We start from the raw sequence: 23,642 nt of genomic DNA, 5'->3' as shown, positions 1-23,642 counted from the left end.
CCGGGCAGGCCACCTGGGCCAGGCAGGGCCTCCAGGCTCCCTTCCACCTCGGCCCCGCCCTCCGCAGCACCCAGAGGCACGTTGGGGAACTCCTTCTACCCCTACACTCAGCCTGTCTCCCCACAGCAGTCCTCCTGGCACACCTGCAGTTTCTGCCGAGCCCTCCCTCCCAGCCCGTGTCACACTCGCTCAGGGCACGTCGACAGCTCTCGCTGTTTGGAGCTAAACGCCTGCTGTGCCCCCTCCCTAAACAGGTCTGATGGGCTAGTTATAATTGTTCCTAAAACACTTTGAAAATCAATATTTTATTAGAGTAGAAATGTTCATCTCAGTGCCACCAAAAGTCCCTTCCTCCCTCCCTTGGGAAACGCTGGCCCTGGAAGGCCTTCCCAGCCGGACAGTCCCTCCCAGAGCTGCCCTGCCTCGGTCCCAGCCTCTCCGCCCCCGCAGACCAACAGGGGGCCTTCCCACCGCCCGCTCTGACCTCCCCTCTGCGTTGCCCCCACCCCGCGCTCCACCAGCACACCCCAGTCCTCCTCAGGGTGGGTTCAGACAGCCCCCCGGGAAGCCCTCTCCGCCCCAGCTGGCCTGGTGGCTTCCTCTCAAGGCCCCTGTGGCACCTAGCACACCCCCACCTAATGCCAGAGCGCATCAGCCTGGGGGCCCTGGGATCCTCAATGGCGGGGATGGCCGCATTGATCTCCAGCCCCGACCCAGCGCCCGGAGAGCAGCACGCGTTCCTCGGCCGTCTGTGGCGTGCACAAGGGACGGACTAAGAGCGAGCTCAGCGTTCGGGTTCAGTCCAGGCAGCACTGCGACCCCCGCCTCTCCCACAGGTGTGCGCTGGGACAAGGTCACTCACACTGACCCGATCAAAGTCTAAATGCACCGGCAGGGCCCGTGTCCACAACTGACCGAGTAAATGGCGCTTTCTGTTGTCACGAAGCCACATTCTACGGCTCAGCTTTCTTATGCTTGAGAGTGATGATCCAGGGAAAAGGGACCATCCCATCATCTTATCCATCCCCCGAATAACCAGACTCGGAGCAGGATAACTGTCAGCCTGGTCGGACAAAGACGCCCTGACCTGCCAGCCTCCACATTAACAAGCCACACACAGCCTTGCACAAAACAAACTTTATTGAGAAAACGGTGGCCGGTGGGAGGAAAGATGTGGAGTTAGGAATCCTGGATTCTGTTCCCAGCTCTGCCCCCAACACCATCCATCCTCCCAGAGCCTCGAGAAGTTTCTATAAATGGAGACTCTGCTTGAGTGAGGAGGGGGTGTCCCTTCCAGCTCTGACATCCTGCAGTTCTAGAATACCCATCGACTGGAGAAGACGTGGTCCCACCGACAGAGCAAGCCGCTGGGTTCTACCCAGCGAGACTCCAAAGGTCACCTCTGACAGCGGATCCGACTGCCAGGGCACTGTCGGGCAGGGCCTAGGGGGTCACACAAAGCCGAGACTGTGTCCGAAGGTGAGGACAAGGCCTGAGAGACACCTGGAGGGGGGCAGGAGTGAAGATGCAGGCTCTCGACTTCCGGGAGCCCAGACGGGTCTTGGCAGAAGCAGCTTGGGAAGTGTGGTCTGCACCCGACAGACAGAGGCCTCCAGGGGCCCCCTGGGCAACATCCGAGGCTGGAGGGGAAAAAGCCACCCTGGCCCAGCAGATGGCGGAGGTGGGAAGCAGGGGACCCTTCAAGAGGCCTGAGAGGCCGGGACAGGCGGATCCACTTAACCGCGTTTCACTGCACACACATCCTCAAAACACTTTTTTGCCTGTTTGAAAACAGCTCCACCAGCATCAGTAAAATAGGTCTAGCCTTCCACCGCCTTTCAAATGAAGCAGGTCCTGGGATGAGACAAACCCGTCCACAGAAGGAAGACCCGATGAGGCGCTACTGCCTCCCGCGCCATCATCGCCTCCTTCATCTGGAACATCCTCATCTGCCCAAAAGCCCGCTTTGAAGAGTTCACTTTCCTGTGTTGACAAATGGATCCTCGGCTACAAACAGGCCACGTATTTCCAAATATATTACCCAGCTATTTCTATTTTTAAGTCACAACTAAAGCCAAACCAAACCACAGCAAAGAAAATCCTAAGGATTGGTTTACTGGAAGTATCTAGAAAAGTTTGCAATGTCGCCCAAAGTACAAACAGGGCTGGCTCTGGGTGAGAGCTTTAGTTATTTTTTTTTAAGAAAAGAAAGAAATCCTGAGCATTTCTTCACACCAGTTTTAAAGGGACCCCTTCACCAAAGGTGTATTTCTCCTTCCACTTCTGACTTGGCCAGGTTCTCTGGAAACAAGCTACCCACTCTTTTCCGGATGGAGCGGGAGAAAGGTCTGTTTTTAAGCAGAGACCCTCCCCTCTCCACGCTCCCTTCTCCCACTGCCTCCCCACCCCCACCCCTCGCCTAGATGAAGGCAATGGGCACTCAGCTTGCAGACGGACAGAAAAGACCAGGCTCTGAAAGAGAGAATTCAGCTCTAAGCACAGCACTGCCAGGCGAGGGCTCGGGGCTCCCCTGACACGCAGCTGTGACACCTCCCACGGCAAAGGCACCAAACACCCCCGTGTCCCCACCCCTGACCCCCTGAAACGCGCTCCCCTAGAGCCCACCAAGCCGAAGATCAGAACAAACTGTCCTACCCAGGGCCCAGGGGAGACTCAAGGGCGGGCGCTCGGTGGGAATTAATCGCAGGGAAACGCTCGGGGCCCATGTCACCCCCCGGTGGGCCGGATCTTGGACTTTGAGCCTCCAGGGGACAAAGGAACACCCCCTGACCCATCCCCTGGGCTGGACTTGGACCCTCCACTCAGCCACCAGCCGGCACCTCTCCTTTTGCAATGCTTTTAATGCTTTTCAGATGGTGAGAGGTCGTGATGGTCAGAGCCGTGCTGGTGGCCGAGAGCACCCGCGTGCCTGCCCCACACCCCTTCTTGCAGGAGAGACTTGAAAGGGCCCGTGCTCCCCCCTTTGAAGCCCCATCTCAAGCGGTGGAAAGTCCTCTCCAGGTTGGTCCTGCCGCCTCCTCCCCCCAGAGTCTCCCGCAAGCCGGAAGGAGGGGTGCTCCGGCCCCTCCTAGGAGCTGACGACGTGGCCCGACCAGGTCTCGTGCTTGGTGCCCGGCGCCAGGTGGGTGATGACCACCTCCACGGCCTGCAGCTTCTCGTTCTTGGGCGGGATGGAGCACATCTTATAGGTGACCTCGTCGCCTTCCACCGGCACGTACTCGCCTTCCACGCTGCGGGGTGGGGAGAGAGCACTGAGGGCCCAGCACTCAGAAAAGCCACACACAACACCACGACCAGGACCCCAGCCCCCTGCTGGTGCAGAGAAGCGGCCCCCACCCCATCCTGCCACCAGGGGGGCCACCAGGCGTCAGTGGCGCCACGCCACCCCAGCCTCCGGTTGTGGCTGAGGAGCCCCTGACCCCATCGGCTCCTTCCCTGGGGCCTCTGGTACTGAGACAAGAGCACAGCCCCCTGGGGGAGCTCAGGCTGTAGGTTAGACGTGAATGCCATGGGCCTGTGGATGGAAGAGCAGGCAGGGCCGGTCTGAGCCAGAGAGAGAGAAGGAAAACCGCAGCTAGAGACGGCCCGCAGGGTGTCCTGGGCCAGGAGCCCCGAACCCAGGCTGAACCTCGGCTCTTCCACCCCCAGAACCCAGTGAGCTATCGAGAAAGTCCTTTTTGTGCTTAAGCCTACTTCCAGGAAGGGTCCTCTCCCTTGTGACCACTCAGGAAGATCCTCTTACTTTCCATAGGACACAAGTCACATCTCACCCGTGCTGGCCAGGTGCCCATCTCGATGCCCCCTGATGAGGCCCCAGGAGCAAAATCCCCTTCAGACTCTGAAGGCCAGGGCCAGCCAGCTCCCTGGGATCTGGTCTGTCTGGATTAAAGGATCGCACAGCAAATGGGGCTTCCCTCTTTGATTTGGCCACCAGGAAGCTCAGGGATAAATGTGCAGCCCACTTCTAGCCGTGGAACCAGACATCACAGTCTCTCCATCTTCCTTGTTTGCCCACCACCACCTTGTTTTCCTTACGAACTTATTTTCCATGTTGCACTGTGAATATCCTTGTAAACCACTAGAGAGGCTTTCTGGAAAGATGCAATATGGAAATACACTTAACCATCCCTGTATGCGTTCCTACAGACAGAAAACGCATTGTTAGGAACTTTCTCGTGTCCATGCAGATTAGGGACGTATGGACAGATTTGGGACAGATTATTTGAGATCTGATGTGTAAGAATGTTGGGGAGGGTGAGGAAGGGATAACTCGCGTCACAGCAGAGATGAGCAACAGGACCCTATTTTCTATATATTGCCAGGTCTGCTGTGCGGGGCAGGACTTTGCCCGCCACGGACGGAAATGAAAGACTGGAGGTGCTGAGGCCAAAGAATGGGGTAGGGGCGGGGGTGCCAGATGAGGTCCCCACCCATCTGATGGCGCCTACAAGATCAGGAGGGAAGCACAGGCTGCTGGACGCCTTCCAGGCCTGAGGCCTAGGATGGGGGGCCCGCCCTGGGCCCCCATGGGCTTCCAGACACTCAGGAAGGAAGGACGTCAGTGAGCAAGGAGAGGAGAAAGGGTCCCATTCGGAACTTCCTTCCTGGAGCAGAGGGGCGGGGCAGCCCCCAGCCTCACCCGCCACTTCCCTCGGGGGAGGGCAGGAAACGGCCCCCAGCCCAACACAGCTCCCCGACTCACAGGGACACCCCTCCCACCCTCCAGATACACCCAGGCACTCAGGACCCCCAAACACACACATACAGGCAGAGGGTCACCTGCAGCCTCCGACACACCACCACCATGTACACAGTGTCACAACCCCATCCCCAGTCACACACGCCTGCCCTTAACACCTTCATATCCAGAACCCACTATAGTCACACACTCTCCAGCCTCCAAGAGGCCGAGGCAGCGCCCGCCCCAGCCCCGACCCGCCCAGCCCGGCCGCCAACTCACTCTGAGATGTGCAGGAAGATGTCCGGGCCGCCGTCAGCAGGGGTGATGAAGCCGTGGCCCTTGGATCGACAGAAGCATTTACAGACTCCTTTGTAGACAGGGCCCTGTGAAGCCCGCACCGTCCTGACGGAGAGGGGGAAAGTGTGAGGGGCCCCCACCAGCCCTCCAGGACAGCCACCCACTCTCCTGGGGCACGCCCAGCTCATCGCGGTCCCCAGCCACAGCTGTGGCCCAGAGTGTCCTGGCCAGGGCCACCATGTACAGCCATGCAGGTTGTGCACTGCACAACTCTGGGAGCCATTCACACAGAGTGACTCTCTGGATGACCCTGGCAAATTTTCTTAGGCCTCAGTTTCCCCATCTAGAAAGAAGGGGTGAGACTAAAAGCTCTCAGCATCCCTCTGAAGACTAATTATTACTAAGAGCAGCCTCCACTCATTGGGCCTGAGGTCTGTACCTGCCAGGCACTGTGTGAGTCCTTTGCAGACAGGGACACTGAAGCACAGAGACGGCCAGAGACAGTGACTCCCTGGCCTCAGGCAGGAGACCCATCTCCGGAAGCTTCCCTAGCCAGCCCAAGACCCAAGACTCACGCGGAGAAGGTCCTCGTCCGGCGAGTGGGCAGCGGACTGGGGACCACATGGCCCCGAAGAGGGGACGGGGAGCGATCTCGGGCCTGTTGGGTGTCCAGCAGCCCGACCGAAGCCTGGTGGGTGGGGGGCTGTGCTGGTGGAGGCGGCTCGGATGACATGGCTGACCTGGAGAGACACACAGCTCTCAGGGGCCTGCGTCCTGCACGGAGCCCCGGCTGCACCCCACCCCATCTGAGAGTCCTGCCTCCCGGCAGCCATGGAACGCAGGTTCCGGGCCCCGCAGCACAGAGGTCGCCTTCTCCAGACACAGCCCAGCTTGCCCCCGCCGGGTCAGGCGCCTGCCCTGGGCTCCCGCAGCAGCCGAGGGCCCCCTGCACAGAGATGCCAGCTCGCCCCATGACAAGGACACCCAGGTTCCCCTCCATGTCCCCAGCACCCAGCACAGACCCTGGCACCCTCGGGCCCCTGGCAAATACTTGTGAAGGGGGGGAGGACCAAGGAGCCGGGCAGGCCAGGATGCTTGATGCCAGCTGCCCACATCAGGACTCCAGCGCTCAGCAAACATTTCTGGAGCCCTGCTCAGTGGCAGACACGATGGAGAAGGGGGAGGCAGAAAAGGAAATGACACCCAGGTTGCCTCCAGGAAACCCCGGGACACAAGCCAAGGAGAGGCTCAGACCCCAGTCTGAGGCTGTCACAGGTCTGATGCAGGAGAGGGACCCAGAGTGGCAGGAGCATTCCACAGGCAGCATCTCCACCGGCCCGTACTCAGATCCAGGCGCTTCCAGTGAATTCCCCCCAGCCCAGGGACTGGCTTGCTGCCAGGACGTCAAACTCCCCCAGGGACCCCGGACACGCATCAGCCGGCGCGCCGAGGGCTGGAGGGGAGTGGACTCCACGGTGGCTGCATTGCTCCAGCAGTTTCACCAAGAGCAGGATGTGGCCGTGGTACCAACGAACCCAACGCTGTGACCAGGGGGCGCCCACCGGTCCCCTCTCGGGGATCACTGCCCCATCCCCAAAGCGGGGCCGCTGGGTGCACGTCATCCGGCACCCACTGAGGGCTACGGGTGGGGACCCAGGTGAGGCAGGGCCTAAACGCAGACTTGACCCACGTCTACACAGCAAGGTGGCCCAGAGCGGCCCCGATGGGCTTTACGTGGCTCACGCGAGGCTGTCAACTTAAAACGTGAGCCAGCTTTTCAGCATCCCAGGAGCTTGCCTCCGAATCCGGGTCCCAGCTCGTCTTAGAAACGCTGGGAGCTCTGCGGGCCCTGAAGCCCGCTCTCCAGCCTGCCGCCCCCCATTCACAGGAACCGTGCGGGCCCCAGGGCCCCGCGTTCTCAGCCTGCAGCCCCGCAGTAGCTCCCTCTGTCCCCAGCCCAAGGCAGCCCGGCCCCAGCCGAGCCCTCCCCTCCCCAGGCCCCCACACTCCCCTGTGGGGCCTTGGCTCCAGCAGACTGGGTGGGGAGGGGGCGGCCCGGCCTCCTGGAGGAAGTGGCATAGCTACCTCCCGACCTTTGTCTCGCTGCAGCCGCGGCCAGGAGGACCGCAAGTCTGGGGAGCCCCCACCTCATAAAGGCCCCGGCCGCTAGGCTGGGGGTCAGGGCTCCATCCAGCATGACCCACCAGCACAGGTCATAGAGTCCCGGAATGTTCCAACGCCTGGGGTTCTGGAACGGGGCCGGCCCAGAGAAGGGAGGGCCCCGCCCAGGCCTCCCAGGACAGCAGGTGGGGCCGCAGTGGCCTGGTGACACCAGAGTGAGGCAGGGGTCTGCCCTCCCCACTTTTACCCACAGTCTCCCTCCTTGTCTGGAGTCAGATGCATCTGCCTTCAAATCCCACCACCGGCCAGCTGTGTGATCTTGAGCAAGTTACTGAACCTCTCTGGACCTCGGTTTCCCCCTCTGGAAAATGGAGATTTTAACAGTCCTGACTTGACACCATTATCATGAAGTTGAAATGAAATAACACATGCTAAGCGCTCAGCACATCAGCGGCCCAGAACAAGTGAGCAATAAATGTCAGCACTGATTGTTGTTATAATTGTCATCGTAAAGTCATTCAACAAACATGTGCACAGTGCCAGGCCTTAGGGACACAGGCCTGAATTTGGAGCCAGAGAATAAACAGGTAAATAAGTATATAAACAAGATCACTCCAGACTGCCAAAAGGGCTAGGAAGAAATATACACAGAGGGAGATAAAGAGTAACAGGGGAGAGGTGCTTCTCTAGCGAGGGTGCAAGCTGGGCCATGAACGATAAGAAAGAGTCAACTATTTGAAAGAGGGAGGCTCTTCCAGGTAGGGGAAGGGCCTGTGCAAAGGCCCTGAGTTTGGCAAGGGCCTAGGTGTGACTGAAGACCAGCAAGGAGACTCTGGTGGGCACAGCGGATGGAGGGGTGAGGGGCAAGGTGGAGAGGAGGGCAGGGCCAGCCCAGGAACTCTGGGGCATCATCATCCTCACCACCATGTCCGTCTGCCTTCCTTCATGTCCATTTGTCTGTCTGTCCCCAGCCCTTACCACGTCGGCCTCCCCCTGGTTAACGGAGCTGCCCAAGTTGGGGCCCTTTCTCTCTCCGCCTCAGCCCCCTCGACTCCCCAAACACACGCGGTCCCTCAGAGAGGCCAGCAGAGGCCCACAGCCTCGGTGGGTGAGGAACTGAGGGCCGCACGGCCCCCTCTCCATCCCGAGGGCCAGCACTGGGGCTGGCATTGGGCAGGCTGTGGGGACAGTCCGGGAACGACCAGACCCCTCCTCACCCAGCACTGGAACCCAAAGCCCAGGGCTGCATTCACTGTGCACCTGCTGTCCACGGAAGCATTCAGGCTCACCCGGCAGCGGGAGAAACTGAGGCACGGAGAGCACCAGGGACTGGGGCGGGGAGGGCTGGCCTGGGAGCCCCAAGAGCTGTCGCCACCACCCCCCCACATCTCCTGCCCATCTGGGCCAGACAGCAGCTGGGGCAGCCGGCGGGGAGGCGGAGGAGGGTGACGGTCACAGCATGGGGAGGCTGGGTCCAAGTCCAGCGTAGGGACAACGGCTGGGGGCAGGGCAGCCAGCCCCTCGGGAGCCTGCTCTCAGCCCCCTGCAGCCCCCTCCACACACACACACACACACACACACACACAAAGATGGCGGGCACGCGGCAGCCCCGGCCCCTCCCTTGGCACATCCCGGAGGGCCTCCCCAACCGCAGCAGCTCTCCCAGCACCGCCAGGGTGGCCTGGTCCCTGGAGGAGGCAGGCCCGCCCTCCCCCCACCCCCTCCAGCTGGGGACAGTCCGCATGCAGGTGCCTGAAGCTCTGCGAGGAGGCTCTAGGCCAGCCAGACCTGGGAGGGGCCTCCGCCCGCAGCAAACTCAGACGAAGCGGCATGCCCAAGCACACGGGGCTGCTGTGCCATGTGCGCCCGTCTGTGTGTGTCTGTACACACGTGTACAGGTGTGCGGCTGTGTGTGCACATGACTGTATGGGTGCGTTTGGCTCTGCACGTGTGTGGTGTGTGTGCACATGTATGTGTGAGCGCACATGGCCTTCCGGAGCCACCTGTGCATCTGCACCCACGCGCGCACGTGTACACATGCACGGGCTTGTCACTGCCTGATGTGCGCACCCGGGGACCCAGTGGGACGCGCCAGGCGTAGGCACGGGCACTGGAGGACCCTGGCGAACGCTGCCTCCGATTTGACCGGCAGTTCCTGGGCCACCCACTCTGTGCAGGACACGGAACCCAGGACGGCGAAACTCCTGCCCTCCGGGAGCCTGCGTCCAGGGAGGGGAGACCCCCAGGACAAGGATGACAAGAGCAGGCGCCTGGGGACCACCGTCTGTGCGGGTTCCACACACCTCAGTTCATTTCATCTCCTTTGCACTGACGGGAAAACCCAGACAAAGTGTCAAGTGACTCGCCCGGTCCCGCAGCTAATAAATAAACTGGGGGAGCACACGGGATGTCAGGCAGTGGGAACGCCATGGAGGAGAAGGGGGGGGCTGCATTTTCAGAGCAGGTGGTCCTTCCGAGGTGAGCAGTGGGCCATGCTCCATCCCTCACCAGCCCCCCTCACCCTCCCCACCCCCATCAGCCCCCCAGGTCCTGCAGAGTGCCCAGCTGGGGGAGGCGGACCCAGGGCCTGGAGGTGGGGAGCAGGAAGCCACTCCACCCCGACTGCCTCAGAGGGGAGTGTCCGTGGGGCCCTTATCCTGAGAAAGGGCGGAGAAGGGGGCCTCAGCCCAAAATAGCCTGGGAATTTTCCACAGCCCTGCAGGTCCTCCTGGAAGGTTCTGAGAGTTCAGCCGGGCAGCAGGCTGGGGCCTAACTGATCTCTCCTCTGCCCACCCACAAATCTGGGGACAAGAGAGCCAACCCTGCAGAGCCCCAGTTAACCCTCCTCTCTGCCTCAAAGCCCACCAACCACATCAAGGCAGAGTCTGTCTTGACCCAAGTTGCTAGGTGCTTCCTCCAGGGAGGGGAACCTTGGCGGTACTATCAGTCATTTACACTTTAGTAAGAGGGAGTTTGCAGTTCGTCTCACAAGGCTCCATACTTGGTGGCTTTCAGACCCTTCCCTGAGGGCAGGAAGATGGGGGGACGGGAGAAGCCAGGTTCAAGTTGGGAGCTTCATTCTCTGCATGCTTCTCAGCAGAGCCAGACCTCTCCAAGCCAACTCTGAAAAACAGGGACGTCCTGAACCTTCCATGGGTTTCTGGTTGGGGGAGGCCAGGGCTGGGCATCGTGTTCGAACACCTCCCAGCCCGAGGGCCAGGCCATTGCTGGCAGGTGGGAATGACTGCTAGCCCAGAGGAAGAAAAGGAACAGGGCACGGGAGAACCAACCATGGCAGGGGACAGTGAGGGTGTGCTTTTATTTGCCAACGTCCCCTGCCCACCCCACTGCCCACCGCCTTCGGCGTCAGGCTCGGAGCTGGGCGTTTACATTCATTAAGTAGACTAATCCTCAGTCAGCCCAGCCGGGGAGACACTTATCATGCCCATCTTACAGAGGAGGAGACTAAGGCACAGACAGGTTGAAGCCAGCTCTCATCACACTGAGTGTGCCCAGGGTCCCCGGGGAGGTGATGAAACGCAGATGCTGATTCTGAAAGGTGGGCATTTCTAAGGGCTCAGCGGCAGATGCTGCTGGTCCACAGCACAGAGCGGCGGCGGCGGACGAGCTGCCCCGCCCTCAGCCGGTGTAAGAGGGTGGAAGGGAAGCGGGGCAGAGGCGAGGCTCCAGGCGAAACACAGTCACCCTACTGCACGCGGCCGCCTCGCCTGTCAACTGAGGCAGAGACACTGCGCCCCCTCCCGGCACCAGCCCGGCGGAGCCCAGCCCCCAGCGGAGCCCAGGCCACGGGGCAGGTCAGCCGAGGCCAGCCCGGGGGTCCCAGGGGGCCAGAGAGGCCCCAGGGAGCCAGGGCTGGACGGGGCTTCAAGGCGGGCCTCTGCCACATCTCCCTCCATTGTTCCTAGAGCCGGCTCCGGCGGGAGGGAGGGGAACGGGGAGGGGTAGGGGCCGGACCGGCGGGGAGCAGTGGGGAGGAGAGGGGAGGGGAGTCAGGGGAGAGGAGTCGAGGGGGAGGGCAGGGAGAAGGGGAAGGGGGCGAGGAGCAGGGGAAGGGGGAGGAGAGTCAGGCGGAGGGAGCAGGGAGTAAGTGGGCGGGGGCGGGGAGTGGGGGAGGGGAGTCAAGGAGGAGGGGCGGGGAGTCAGGGGAGGCGGGGCAGCCAGCTCAAACGCGCGCTCGGCCGGCCCTCGACCCCGCGCCGGCCGAGCCAGCTGCAGGGAGACAGACAGACAGACAGGTGGGGAGGGTGCAGCCGGCTGGGGCGGGCGGCGGCGGGGGCGGGCGGGCAGAGACCCGGCGCGGAGCCCCCTCCCAGGCCCCCGGCCCCGGCGCGCGCAGGGCAGAGGCCGGAAACCAAGGCGAGAGAGGGTCCCCCAGCGCCCCCACCCAGCCCTCAGCCTGGACAGCCCGAGCCCAGCGCCATGCTCGTAACCAGAGGCGACCCTGCACCCCATGGGCCGCCTCAAGCGCTCCTGTATTTCCTCCCCCACACCCCCCCACCACCCCCCGCCTCCGTCTCCCGGGGCTTTGGCTGCAGACCTGAGGTTCAGGCCTGACTCCACTCTTCACTCCCTCTGTGACCCCTGGCAAGCGCCCTCACCGCTCCCGGCCTCAGTTTCTTCATCTGGCAAATGGGACAGTATATAATGGTGCAGCCTCCCAGGCCCGAGGACGCTGTGTAGACCGCGCCAGCTACAGTGGGCGCAGTCAACAACAGTTGAGCCATAAACGGTGGAACCGTCACGCATGGGGCCATCTAGAATAATCCTTCCCATTCCTGTCCTGCTGATGGGACACAAACCAAAGGCCCTGACTTTGCCACACGCCAGGACAAAGAAAAACCATTCCCCTCCCAAGGGAACCCCCCCAACCCCGCCCCAGCACCCGGGGCCCATCACTCGGCCTAGCTCAGCTCATTCCCATCCTCATGCCAGACACCCATCCCTGACCTACTCGTGCAGGGCTCTGCGACGCTACAGGACCCCGTTCTCGCTCTGGAGGGGCGCAGGGACAGCTGGGACTGAGGGGGACAGGGGGACAGACAGGCCAGCACTGAGAACCCGCGGCCAGCAAGTCCGCCGGGGGAGCGGGAGCGCAGAGGGAGGTGGGGAGGCCCCTGGCCGGAGGAGGAAGCGGCTGCGTTGAGTCTGAAAGGACCACTTCAAGGGTGGGGAAGTCATTCCCGGCAGAGGGACCTGCAGGGGCAAAGGCCCGGGGGACGGAAGGCAGGGGGCAGAGAGGCTGGAGCAGGTCGCGGGGGGCGGGGTGGAGAGGTGGCGGGGGCAAACAGACAGCTTTGTTGAAAAGTTTGGGACTTAGACAATGCGGGCATCAGAGAACGATTTTAAGCCGGGGGTTGATTTGAATTGATTGTTTTTACAAATTCCCTCTGGCTCCGGAGCGGCGAACGGATGGGAGGGGCAAGACCGGGAGCGCAGAGACCAAGAAATACCAAAACAGCCAGTAAAAAATAGACCCGTAGCTCACGTTTCTCCCGGCACTGGGTTAACCGCCTCCTTTTATCCTTACCCGCCCTGTTACGACAGGAAAAGTTCCATCCCAGCCTACAGATGGGGACACTGAGGCTCCAAGAGGCCTCCTATTTTGCAGCTAGACACCCCGACCTATGAGAACCGAGGTCCAGCCTGCAGCGGGCTGATCTCCCCCCGAGACACACATCCACTCCAAGCCCAGTAAAGCTGTGGGGGTCAAGGGCTTCCTTTTAAAAAATCAAAAAAGAACGTTGCACTTCCGGCCTGCAAACTTGGGCTGCCAGCGGGGCCGGCAGGGAGGGAGCCCGTGGGCGCGGGTGAAGTTTTTCGGCTCCGCCTAGGGGCCCCCCATCCGGGCGCAGACACTCGGCGGGCGCCCGGCGGCTCCTCCTCCCCCAGATGCGGCCAATCGCGCGGCGCCGGGACGGCCCCCACCTCCCCGCCGGGCCTGGCCGCGCTCCCAGCACCCGGCCCACAGCTGGCGCGGCCCGGCCTGGCGAGGGGGCTGGCCCCACCTCCCCGAGCGGCGCCCCCCGCGCCTGGCCCGCCGCACCACGGTCACCCCATTCACGCTCCAGCCCCCAGGGAAGGCGTGGGGAGGGGGACGAGGGGGACGAGGAGGAGGGGAGGCTGCGCCTGCACGCAGAAAACAGGTGGCCGGGCGGGAAGTGCCCGACGTCCGCCCCAAATCCCTCCCGCCGCGGCCACACCCACCCCTCCCCGGGGGATGAGTAACCCGCTCTCTCCAAACAGGCCACCGCGGCCCGCGCATCTCCTAGGGGCCTAGAGACCCAGCCCGCGAGCCGGAGGACCCTGCACGAGGGGATCGAAGGGGGACAGCGGCGGCAGAGGAGGCCGAGGTCCCATCGCGGCGGCGCCCGGGGCCTCGGGGCGGGCGCGCCCCACCCCAGCCCTCCCGGGGCCCCGGGGAAGCTCCCTACCTGGCGCTCCGCTCCGCTCCGCCAGCTGCTCCGCTCCGACTGCCGGGGCCGAGAAACTGGGGAGGGGGCGTGGTCCTCCGGCGGGTCCGCCGAGGCCACGCCCCTTCCCCGCCCCCAGGGGCTCCCAGCCAATGGGGCCGCGGCCGGAGCCCGGGGCGGCGGGGGCGGGGCGGGCGGAGGCGGTCCCGGTGGCGCTTTGTGTCCGCGCGGCTGGCGGGAGCGCGCGGCGCGCGCCCGGGGATGCCGGCCTGGGCTGCACCGCGGCTCGCAAAACTCCCCGGAAAAGTGGGGGGACTCGGGGACCTCCGCCCCAGAATCCGGATGGGCCCGCGGCCCCTCCGTTTGAACGGAAAGAAAGAGAGAAAGGAATGAAGAGAGGCCCAAGGGAAACAAACAAGCACAGAACCGAGGGGAGGAAAAGAGGGGAGGGGGAGGTAAACGGAAAAGCAAATGCAAAGAAGGGGAAAACAAAAAGACCGGGGCACGCTGTGGGTTTCGTCCTCTTTTTGTTTGTTGCTTTGTTTTGGCCTTGATTTCCACGCCCTCCTTGAGTCCTCCGTGTGTGCCGGTGGGTGCCAGTGCTCTCACCTCACAGGAGAGTGGAGGAGACCCCATCACAGCGAGGCCAGCCCTGGACCCGGGCTCAGGATGGTGTTTGAGGGGCGGGGAAGGGGGAGGTATCCTGTGACTGTACGGGGACCCCTGGACCCCTGCTGGAGCCCACCAGCTCTGTCTTCTCGTCTTCTCTCTCTCTCCCTCTCTCTCTCCCTTGTTCCCTCCTGCACTCACACACAAAGAGACCATTGAGGACACAGCAAGGAGAGAGCCATCTACAAGCCAGGAAGAGAGTCTTCCACCGGAACCGAAGTGGCCGGCACCTTTGGTCTTGGACTTCTCAGCTTCCAAAACGAGGAGAAATAAATTTCTGTCGTGTAAGCCACCCAGTCAATGGTAATTTGTGGCGGCAGCCGGAACAGGCTAAGGGCGTCCCTTTTTCTTCCTTCTCTCCCCGAAGCCCGCCTCAGCTTCTCCACTAATTGACGCCTCTCAGAATTTCACACTCAAATTTGGTGCAGTTCGGGTCTACATCTTTCATTGGGTGTCGTCCGTGCCAGGCTCTGTGTTGGGCACTGAGCATCCACAGTAATAAATGCCACCCAGTCCCCACCCCAGAGGAGCTGCAGCCTGGTGGGTGAGGCAGAGACGGGTGGGTAACCGACCACCAGGATGGCAGGCGGTGGGCTTGGCTCGGTGAGTGCCCACCCTCGGGCCTGGCAGATAAGACGGGTCCCAGGGAGGAGCTCTCTGTCCAAAATTGCGGTGGCTTAAGCCTCCTGCAGCCGGTGACATCAGCCCACCAGCTTGGCCCCATCGGATGGCACTGGCCTGGTGGCCAGACTTGGGCCAACAGCGGATGAGAGGATATGGCCAGAATTTTGTGCCCAATAAGGACCAATCATCCATGTAGGCAGCTGACAAGTATTTATTGCACATAAGCTCTGTTCCACGCCGTGGACTGAACAAAACTCACGGCGGCCTGCCCTCCTGGAGTGTTACACTCCAATAGGGAGGCAGATGTTAAGCCCATAATCACACAAATCCTGCCGGGACCCACAGCAGGGACAGGCTGGAGCCAGGAGAGGCTTCTGGAGAAAGTGCTGACTGACCTGAGATCTGGAAGATCCAGAATTCAACAAAGGAAAGGACATTCCTGAGACAGGTTGGAACATGTGCAAAGGCCCTGAGGGAGCACGGCAGGGCTAGGACAGAGAGCCAGAACAGAGAGTGTGCAGTGAGATGGTAGGAGCCAGAATGGGCTAAATTTATGGGTCTCAATTAGGGAGTGTCATCTTTAAGAGCCAAGGCAGCCAGGGAAGGGCGTAAGCAGGGCTGAAACAGAGACGCCTCTCTCCAAAGTGTAACTTGAGCCCACCCACCTGTCCCCATGGCTTCACCCCTTGACATAGGCCTCTACTGTCTCACCAGGAGCAGCATCCCCCGCCACCGCCTCCACCCTCCCAATATCCGTGCCCACGCGCCAATCTTCTCTGCAGCAGTCAGGGTGATCTTTCAAAGGCACGAATCCCACCTCTGTTAAAAAATTACTCACGACACCTGTGAAAACAGTCAGGCAGAGTTTGTGCAGGCTCATCATGATGGAATCCTAGCAAGATGGTTGCCGACGGCAGGCCAAGGCGATCAGACATCACCCGGGGGATGGCGGGGCTGAGGAATTTGGTCAGATATTGTGGGTGATCAGATATGGAGGGAGGGGGATTCTGGCTAAACCGACTAGACAGGAGTCTTGCTAAAACCGGACCCTACAAGGACAGAGATAGGAGCTCAATTTGGGTCATAGTGGAACGGAGGGCTCAAAGGAGCCCTGATTCAAGTTGGTCAGGGAGAGAATCTTTGCCACCATGTCCCTCCCCCGCTCACTAACTCCTTATGCTCTTTAAATAAAATCCAAATTCTTCTCACGCTGTAACACTTCACAGCTGACTTAACCACATATAAGAAAACACCAATAAGTAACCTAGGCAAGTTGGAGGTTTATTTCTGCCAGGCAAAGGAAGACTGGGGTCGATACATCCAGGGTTGACATTTCATGTCTAGAGTCCTCAAGGACTTGAGTGTTTCCTATTTTCTTGCTCCACCATCCTTTAACATTTGGCTTCTAGCCTCAAGGTTGCCTCACAATCCAAAATGGCTGCTGGAGCTCCAGCCATCACACATCAGCATGTGCATTTAGCAGGGAGAGGCAAAAGAGTGTCTTTTCAGTCTCAGACACCCGTGTCCAGAGGACAACGCCTCTCAGAGTTCTCCTCTAAACCTTTCATTATCTTGTCTACCAGTTAATCTTCTGTCTCCCCAGTAGACCATAACTGTGGAAACACAAAACATTGTCCACCTGGCTCAGCTCCTAGCTGCCCAGCCCTGCACAGAGGAGAGTCTCCATAAGGACGCTTGTGGCAGTGACTGAATACATGAGTGGGTGAAGTGACGTGTGCACGACCCATTTCTCCCACAGCCCCTTTTCTCATCTTCTCCAGACGCACAGAAACGCAGACCTGCGGGACTGGAGTGAATCTGTTCCTTCGGCCTGTCCGGGGGCTTCTGGAGGGACTCCTGCAGGGGATGCGTGCACGGAGTCTGGACAGACGGGGAAGGGCATTCCAGGCAGGGGACCAGCATAATCGACGGCCACTTCTCGTCCTCCCTTCCTCCCGCTCAGAGAGGAACCGCCGCCCCCGGGGTGCGTTGGGAGTGTGGCGGGGCACCGAGGGTCTGGAGAGGAGGGCCGTGGTTCCGGGGGTGCTGGAACACTGCGCGGTCCTCCACGGAGAATCACAGCTTCCGGCACCCCGCCCCACACGCGCGGCCCCGAATTGTCCCCTGTCCCCACGCGTGCACGGCCTCCCCCACGATGAGCATCCCCGCCAGACATCAGCATCCCCGCCAGACAGAGTGGTACCCGGGATACAGGCCGCATCACCCACGGCCCGGGCGGCCGCCCACCCCGCCCCCCACGGGGCCCCATCCGGGTCCTTCCCCGCCTCCGCGGCCTCCAGGCTTTCCGCCCGCTGCTCAGGTCAGTCGAACATTCTGCCGCATTCGCTGTGTCCTTCTCGTGTCATCATTTTGAGAAGCCCCCTTCCATTTTCTGGAACAGATCTGGGGAGTGGGGTGAGGAGGGCCCTGCAGCTGGGCTGAGCCGGGAGTGGCGCTCTGGGGACAGGCGGTGGGCCATCCGGACCCTGCCACCGGCTCCCTGTGCCTCACTTTCTTCATCTGTAAGATGGGGACATGGGGACGGCCTCGTGTGGCGGAAGTGAGAGAGTGAGAGCGGCGCGCTTAGGCCGCAGCCTGGCACACGGTGAGGGGTCGGTATCACTGTGATTTCCTGTTTACCTCGCTTCTTGCTTGAACCTGGGTGTGGCCCTGGGGACGGCAGTAGTCACCAGGTTCCGGGCCCCTACGATGCCAGACTCACTGTACACCCTCGGTTGAGTCACATTCGGAGATCGGCACAGCTTAACTTCTCAAACGCTCGGCTCAACCCCGGAGAATCATCGTCCCGCTCCACGGCTGGGGAAACGAGGCTCAGATCAGTGGTGCAACTTCCCCAACATCACACAGCAATAACTGGTCAGGCTGGGATCTGAGTGTGGCCGGGTGACACGCCAAGGTGCTACCCCTCCAGGCCATTTGGACTGAAGTCCCTACACCAGGATGCGTCACTCCACCTGGGGTCTCAGAGAGGGGCCTCCCTGGGCTGGAGCAGGGCTGGGACCCTGGGCTCTGACAACACCTCCTTCCCCTTAGCCAGTGCTCTTGGTCTCTGTTGGGCCACTACCTTCTGGACAGTCACCTCCCTGTCTTCAGTCCACCTCCAGCCACCGCCCCTCTGCCCAGCAGCCCGAGGGGTCTTCTCTGAATGTAAATGGGGTCTCGGCACTCCTTGTCCAACCTCACGTTCCTCTACTCACTCCAGTCCAGGCCCACTGGGTACCACAGGGCCTTTGCACATGCCATCCCCTCATCCAGGAACTCTTTTCCCCGACATATTCCCAGGCTGCCTCTTTCTGGTCATTACACCTCAAATAAGGGGACCCTCAACCCAGCCTGAACCCCACGCAGTGCCCCCCAGTCTGTCCCATCACTTGTTGACCGGTTTTGTACGCCTGACACACAGTACGTGCTCCGTAAATGCATATTGAAGAACCAAGGGCAGCCACAGTGTTGTAGGATGTAGCAAGAGCCGTCGAGGATGAGAGGCCTGGCCGATGACTCAGTTTCCCCTTCTGGAAAGGGGCACTGGCAGAGCCCACAGTGGAGAGGAAGCTGCAGGCTGCACCCTTGGCGCTGAGGAGGCCCATGGCGGGGGTCCTGCCCTCTGCCCTGCGCCCCCCGGCCCCCTGACCCCTCCGGGCTGCTCTTGAGACTGGACCCTGCCCTCCTCCAGGCAGGCCTCGGGGCTGGGCGGAGAGGTCCCTGTCGGCCCCATGGGGGCGCCAGTCCTCCCTCTGACAGAGGCCTCCCTGGTGCCCGGGGACCAGCTCACCCCCTTCCTTCCCCAGGGCAGCAGGGGGCTTGGGGGGCGTCCACAGCAGCTCACCCCAGGATGGGAGCTGGCAGGGCTGGCAAAGCAGCCCAGAGAGGGTAGGGAAGGGCCCAGTACGACCAGCAGGGCCCGCCCAGGGCTCCGGGCGCCTCTGCAGGCAGGAACGGGAGCTCCTGCAGCCCAGCCCCTCCGCACCCCCATCCCCTTGCACAATCACAGCAGTTACTCATTCGCCAGATTCCTTCCTCCTGTCGCATCACCTCCCTGCTGGGCTGGCCCTTCTGGGAAGAGGGGATGAGCGGGAAGGGAAAAAAAAAGTCCCGTTTCCTTTTTCCCTTAAGCAACCCCAGCTGCAGAGTCTTTCTTATCGCTGGAGAGGCAAGCACAGCGCAGAGAGAGTGAGTGAGGGGCCCAGGGTCACACAGCAGGAGAGGACCAGGGGCGCCTCCCAGGGCCCTCAGCTGCCAAAACTGCAGGCTCCTTCCATTCCCGGACGGCCTGACCCCGTCCTGGCTTTTCTGACTCCGCTTGTTTCATTTCTGACCGTCACGGTGATTATCATTACTAATCGCTAACTCATCGCAAGGCGTCCGTGCGTCAGGCACAGAGCAGAGCGCCCGGCGTGGATTTCCTTCACTCGTTTTTCGTGCAGCAAATCTTTGTTAAGTGCCTGCTCTGTGCCAGGCATGGGGCCAGGCCCCCGGGAGATGGCGGTGAGCAGAATCAACGTGGCCCCTGTCCTCACACTGTGACATTGTAGGAGCAGCAGACCATGAGGGAAGACCTTAATCCACGAGTGGGCTAATTCCACACAGAGGTAACTGTCGTCAAAATTGAACCGGGTGGGATGGTAGAGGGTGCCTGGCTCCTCTGGCCGAGGGGTCCACGGCGACCCTCCATGAGGAGTGGCACGTGAGCTGAGTTTGACCATGAGAATGAGTCTGGGGTCCCGGGAGAGCTCAGGAAAGTGCATTCCCAGTGGCAGGAAGTGCAAAGGCCCAGGGGTGGGTGAAGGAACAGAAAGTAGGCACAGGAGAAGGACGAGGCAAGAAGGCAAAACTCTCATCGAATTTCGTAACACTCTTGGCAGAAAGGATTATTATTATTAGAGTCATTTTGCTCAGAGAGGTGAAGACGCCTACCGGGGGTCACACAGCTACGTAAAACCCCTCCTTCCCCATCCATGCCAGGCCTTATGTTGGGGACACAAAAGTTAAAAACAAACGAAACAGTCTCCAGGAGCCCCGAGCCTCGCAGAGAACTGATTGTCACAGAAGAGGCCCAGGAGGGGCCCAGCGAGGCCTCCTGGCTCCCGGTGGGGCCAGGCCCGCCCTAAAGGGGGGGGTGGCAGGGTGGCCCTGCCCAGGATGGCCACCGCTCCGCCCCGCAGAGCCCAGAGCGAGGAAGCCAGGCTGGTGCTGCCCCCCGGTGGCGATGGCTGGGATGGCCGGCGCCCGAGTGCAGCGCCCGTCTGCTCGCTCCTTGGTTGTCCCCCAGCGCCCTGTTCAGACGCGGCCGCCGGGGTCTCAGTCCGGGTGTTAGAGGGACCGTGGTCCTCAAACTCCCCCCAGCGGAGGCAGTCCCCAACGCCATCCCAAGGTGCCTAACCTCAAGACCATGCGAAGACCCTGGGCAAATGGGGTGGGCTGCCATGACTGGAGCAGGCAGCTCACTCATTCGTTCGCTCCTTCATTCGTTCGCACATTCACCCTGTGCTAATTGAGCATTTCCCCCCGGGCCAGGTGCTGGGGACGCAGCAGGAAAGGCAGCAGGCACCCAATGTCCGACACCAATACACAGAGGGGTGTGGATGCGCTCGAAGGACAGGTGCCGAGGACAGAGTGAGAAGAGGAGAGGGTGACACGTCACCACGTGGGGACAAAAGAGACCCGCGCCTGGGCAGGAACGCCCAGCGGGCTGTTTCAAGACTGGCGGGTGTGGACGCCCTGGGTGTTGGTGGCAGCTGGCAAGCGAGGAGGTCAGAGGCCGAGCTGGAGCGAGGCCAGACCCCCGAGGGGCACTGCCGTTTTCATGAGGACGAGGCCTTCGTGGGAATCAGGAAACAGCTTCCAAAAGACGCTTTCTCCCTCAGCTGAAAAACGGATGTCATGATTCACGAATCGACCGAGCCCGTGGTCGTGCCACAGACCCCTGCCGCCCGGCCAGACGCTCTCCCTCCGCTTCTACCACCTGACTGCTTGCGTGTTCTAGAACTTCAACTAAATACAATCCTAGGCCAGGTTTCTTTTGCTCAAAATCATTTTCTGAGACGTGTTCCTCTGGCTGCATACATCCGAGTGCCTCCCTCCCGTGCTGAACGGGCTCCCTCGTATGATATACACAATCTGTTTATCCACTCGCCTGTTGACACATTTTTTGGTTGTTTCTCAATTTTGGCTATTCTGAATAAAGCTACTATGAATTTTCTCTTATAGGTTTTTTGGACATACGTTTTCATTTGGGTAAAGACCTCACTGTGGAATTACTGGTCACAGGTGGGTGGATGTATGTTTGGCTTTATAAGAAACGGCGAGTTTTACACTCACACCAGCAGTGTACGAGGCTTCTTGTTGTTCCCCATGCTTGTCAACACTTGGGATTGTCCGTTTTTTTTTTTATTTAATCAGTGGTACATACGGTTCTTAATTTGCATTTCCTAGATGGCTAGTGATGGTGAACACCTTTCCACTTGTAAATTGGCCATACTTCTCTTTCTTTTTGTGAAGTGTCTATTCCAGTGTTTTGTCCACTTTTTTTTTTTTAAAGATTTTATTTTTTCCTTTTTTCTCCCCAAAGCCTCCCAGTACATAGTTGTATATTCTTCGTTGTGGGTCCTTCTAGTTGTGGCATGTGGGACACTGCCTCAGGGTGGTTTGATGAGCAGTGCCATGTCCGCGCCCAGGATTCGAACCAACGAAACACTGGGCTGCCTGCAGCGCAGCGCGTGAACTTAAACCACTTGGCCACGGGGCCAGCCCCCCACTTTTTTTTTTTTTAACTTCATCTTTTTTTTTTTTCTCCTGAGGAAGATTAGCCCTAAGCTAACATCTGTTACCAATCTTCTTCTTTTTGCTCAAGGAAAATTGTCACTGAGCTAACATCTGTGCCAGTCTTCCTCTATTTTATGTGGGATGCCACCACAGCGTGCATGGCTTGATGAGCGGTGCCAGGTCTGCTCCCGGGATCTGAACCTGTGAACCCCGGGCCTCCAAAGTGGAGTGTGAGAACTTAACCACCATGCCACTGGGCTGGCCCCCTCTTGCCCGCTTTTAATATTGCGTGTTTAAAATTATTAAGATTGAGTTGAAGGAGTTCCTTTATAGTCTGGATGCCTGTCCTTTGTCACAAAGACGCACTGCAAATATTTCCTTCTTGGCCTTTTTACTTTATCTCCCGTGTCTTCACAGAGCAGGTGTTTTCGGCTTTGACGAAGTCATTTTTCCAGTTTTTCTTTTATGGCTTGTGCTTTGTGTCCCATGTAAGATCTTGATCAACGGTCACATTTGTTTGTTTTTGGTTGCTCTCCGCTTCTCGGTGTCGCTTTTTTCTTTTTTATATACTTCCTTTCAAATTAGTAAAAATAATTTTATGGTTCCAAAGTCACATCAATAAAGCAAGGTACCTTTGGAGAAAGGCTGCTTCCGGCCCTGACTCCCTCAACGCCAACGGCTCCCGTTTCTCATTAACCCTCCCTTTATTTCTCCTTGCGTATTATGCATCTCCCTCCCCATTTTCTTACCCCAAAAGTAACGCATTACATATATCTCTGTCTTCTTGTGTTTTTTTTAAAAAGATTTGATTTTTCCTTCTTCTCCCAAACCCCCTGATACATAGTTGTGTATTTTTAGTTGTGGGTCCTTCCAGTTGTGTGCGGCATGTGGGATGCCATTTCAGCGTGGCTTGATGAGCGGTGCGATGTCCGTGCCCAAGATCCGAACCAGAGAAACCCTGGGCCGCCAGAGCAGAGTGCGCGCACTTCACCACTGGGCCACGGGGCCAGCCCGTCTTCTTGTTTTGTAATGATATATCCTGGAGAGAACACTGCATAACAGTCCATGGAGACTTTCCTCTTTTCTCTCTCTCTTTTCTTTTCCTTCCTTACTCCTTCCCTCCCTTTATTTTTGGTAGCTGCAGAGTAGTTATATGGATGGACATTTGGGTTATTTCTAGCCTTTTCTGCAGAATTGAATAGCCTTGTGCCTACGTCATTGGATATTTTTGCTAGTCCATCTTTGGCGTGGATTTCTAGAAATAGTATTGCTGGATCAAAGGGTCCCCCATCTGTAACTTTGCTAGATGGAACCAAATGCCCCCTCAGGGTGGGTGTGTGGGAAGGCCACTGTCCCTTAGCCTCACCATAGCTCCTGGCTTCTGCCGGTCTGACAGCAGGCAGGGCTCTCTCGGACGTCCCCAGTATTTTGGAGCACGTGAGAAACCATATGGTTCGCTGATCAAGTGTGCAGACGTCACTTTGCGCCTTTGTTCCACAAATGCCGGCTGTGCCCTTCCAGGCTGTGACCCCGGTAAAGCACTGAGCCAGCCCAGGTACATATATGTATGCACATATCCGCGCGTGTGTGTGTATACGTGTGTGTATACACACATGTGTATGTACGTACATATATATGAGTGTGTACATATGTACATACACCTGCCTACACTTCTAAAGAGAGGGACATGAACATCCTCACAGATCTGTGCACACACTGGGGGAAATTCCTCAAAGCAGAATTGCTGCCTCCGATCAGATTCCCATTTTTAAGGCTCAGGGTGATTCTCCCACCTGTCCTCGGAACCACAGCGCCAGTTTCCAGGCCGGTGTGGAAAGGCCATCTTCAAGGGTCCCTCAAGCTGGGCGGCTGGGAGGCCCCGCCCCTCTCCTGCAGAGAATGGGGACAAAGCCCACCGCTCTGGCCACCGTGAGGACACACATCGCAATGGCTGTTCCACCTGAGCCAGGCGCAGCAGGAGGCGCTGGGGGAGGCCTGCACTGCTGGCAGGATGG

The 23,642-nt window shown here is 59.7% G+C and overlaps 1 protein-coding gene and 1 long non-coding RNA gene across 6 annotated transcripts; one reads left to right on the top strand and one right to left on the bottom strand.

The window, feature by feature from the left end:
• Positions 1-1,122: 1,122 nt before the first annotated feature.
• CARHSP1 (calcium regulated heat stable protein 1) lies at positions 1,123-13,699 on the bottom strand. 5 transcript variants are annotated; one of them, XM_023616349.2, is made up of 4 exons: positions 13,573-13,699; positions 5,575-5,739; positions 4,982-5,104; positions 1,123-3,251 (listed from the first exon to the last, which is right to left on the bottom strand). In XM_023616349.2, exons 2-4 carry the CDS (start codon positions 5,730-5,732, stop codon positions 3,089-3,091), a joined length of 444 nt encoding a protein of 147 aa, XP_023472117.1. In that variant the 5' UTR covers positions 5,733-5,739; positions 13,573-13,699; the 3' UTR covers positions 1,123-3,088. The 5 variants fall into 5 exon arrangements, with proteins under 5 accessions (XP_023472117.1, XP_070087154.1, XP_070087156.1 ...); XM_070231053.1 differs by lacking the exon at positions 13,573-13,699 and adding an exon at positions 12,669-12,995; XM_070231055.1 differs by lacking the exon at positions 13,573-13,699 and adding an exon at positions 11,679-11,872.
• A 5,191-nt stretch (positions 13,700-18,890) lies between these two features.
• On the top strand, positions 18,891-21,069 carry LOC138917031 (uncharacterized). The gene is made up of 2 exons (XR_011424363.1): positions 18,891-19,454; positions 20,380-21,069. It is a non-coding gene; the product is annotated as an uncharacterized lncRNA (long non-coding RNA).
• The last annotated feature ends 2,573 nt before the right edge of the window (positions 21,070-23,642 follow it).

This window comes from Equus caballus, chromosome 13 (genome assembly GCF_041296265.1).
Source record: "Equus caballus isolate H_3958 breed thoroughbred chromosome 13, TB-T2T, whole genome shotgun sequence".
Classification (NCBI taxonomy): Eukaryota; Metazoa; Chordata; class Mammalia; order Perissodactyla; family Equidae; genus Equus; species Equus caballus.
The sequence above is the reverse complement of the archived record's forward strand: the minus strand, read 5'-3'. Positions and strand labels throughout refer to the sequence as shown.

What these genes read in the sequence shown, in the direction of transcription:
- CARHSP1 (XM_070231052.1), bottom strand. Translation starts at nt 7,151, where the DNA reads ATGAGGTGGGGGCTCCCCAGACTTGCGGTCCTCCTGGCCGCGGCTGCA. An exon ending in CGGACGAGGACCTTCTCCGC is followed by an intron (nt 5,105 to 5,574) that starts GTGAGTCTTGGG and finishes CCTCTCCGTCAG; the next exon opens with GACGGTGCGGGCTTCACAGG. An exon ending in ATCTTCCTGCACATCTCAGA is followed by an intron (nt 3,252 to 4,981) that starts GTGAGTTGGCGG and finishes CCCACCCCGCAG; the next exon opens with CGTGGAAGGCGAGTACGTGC.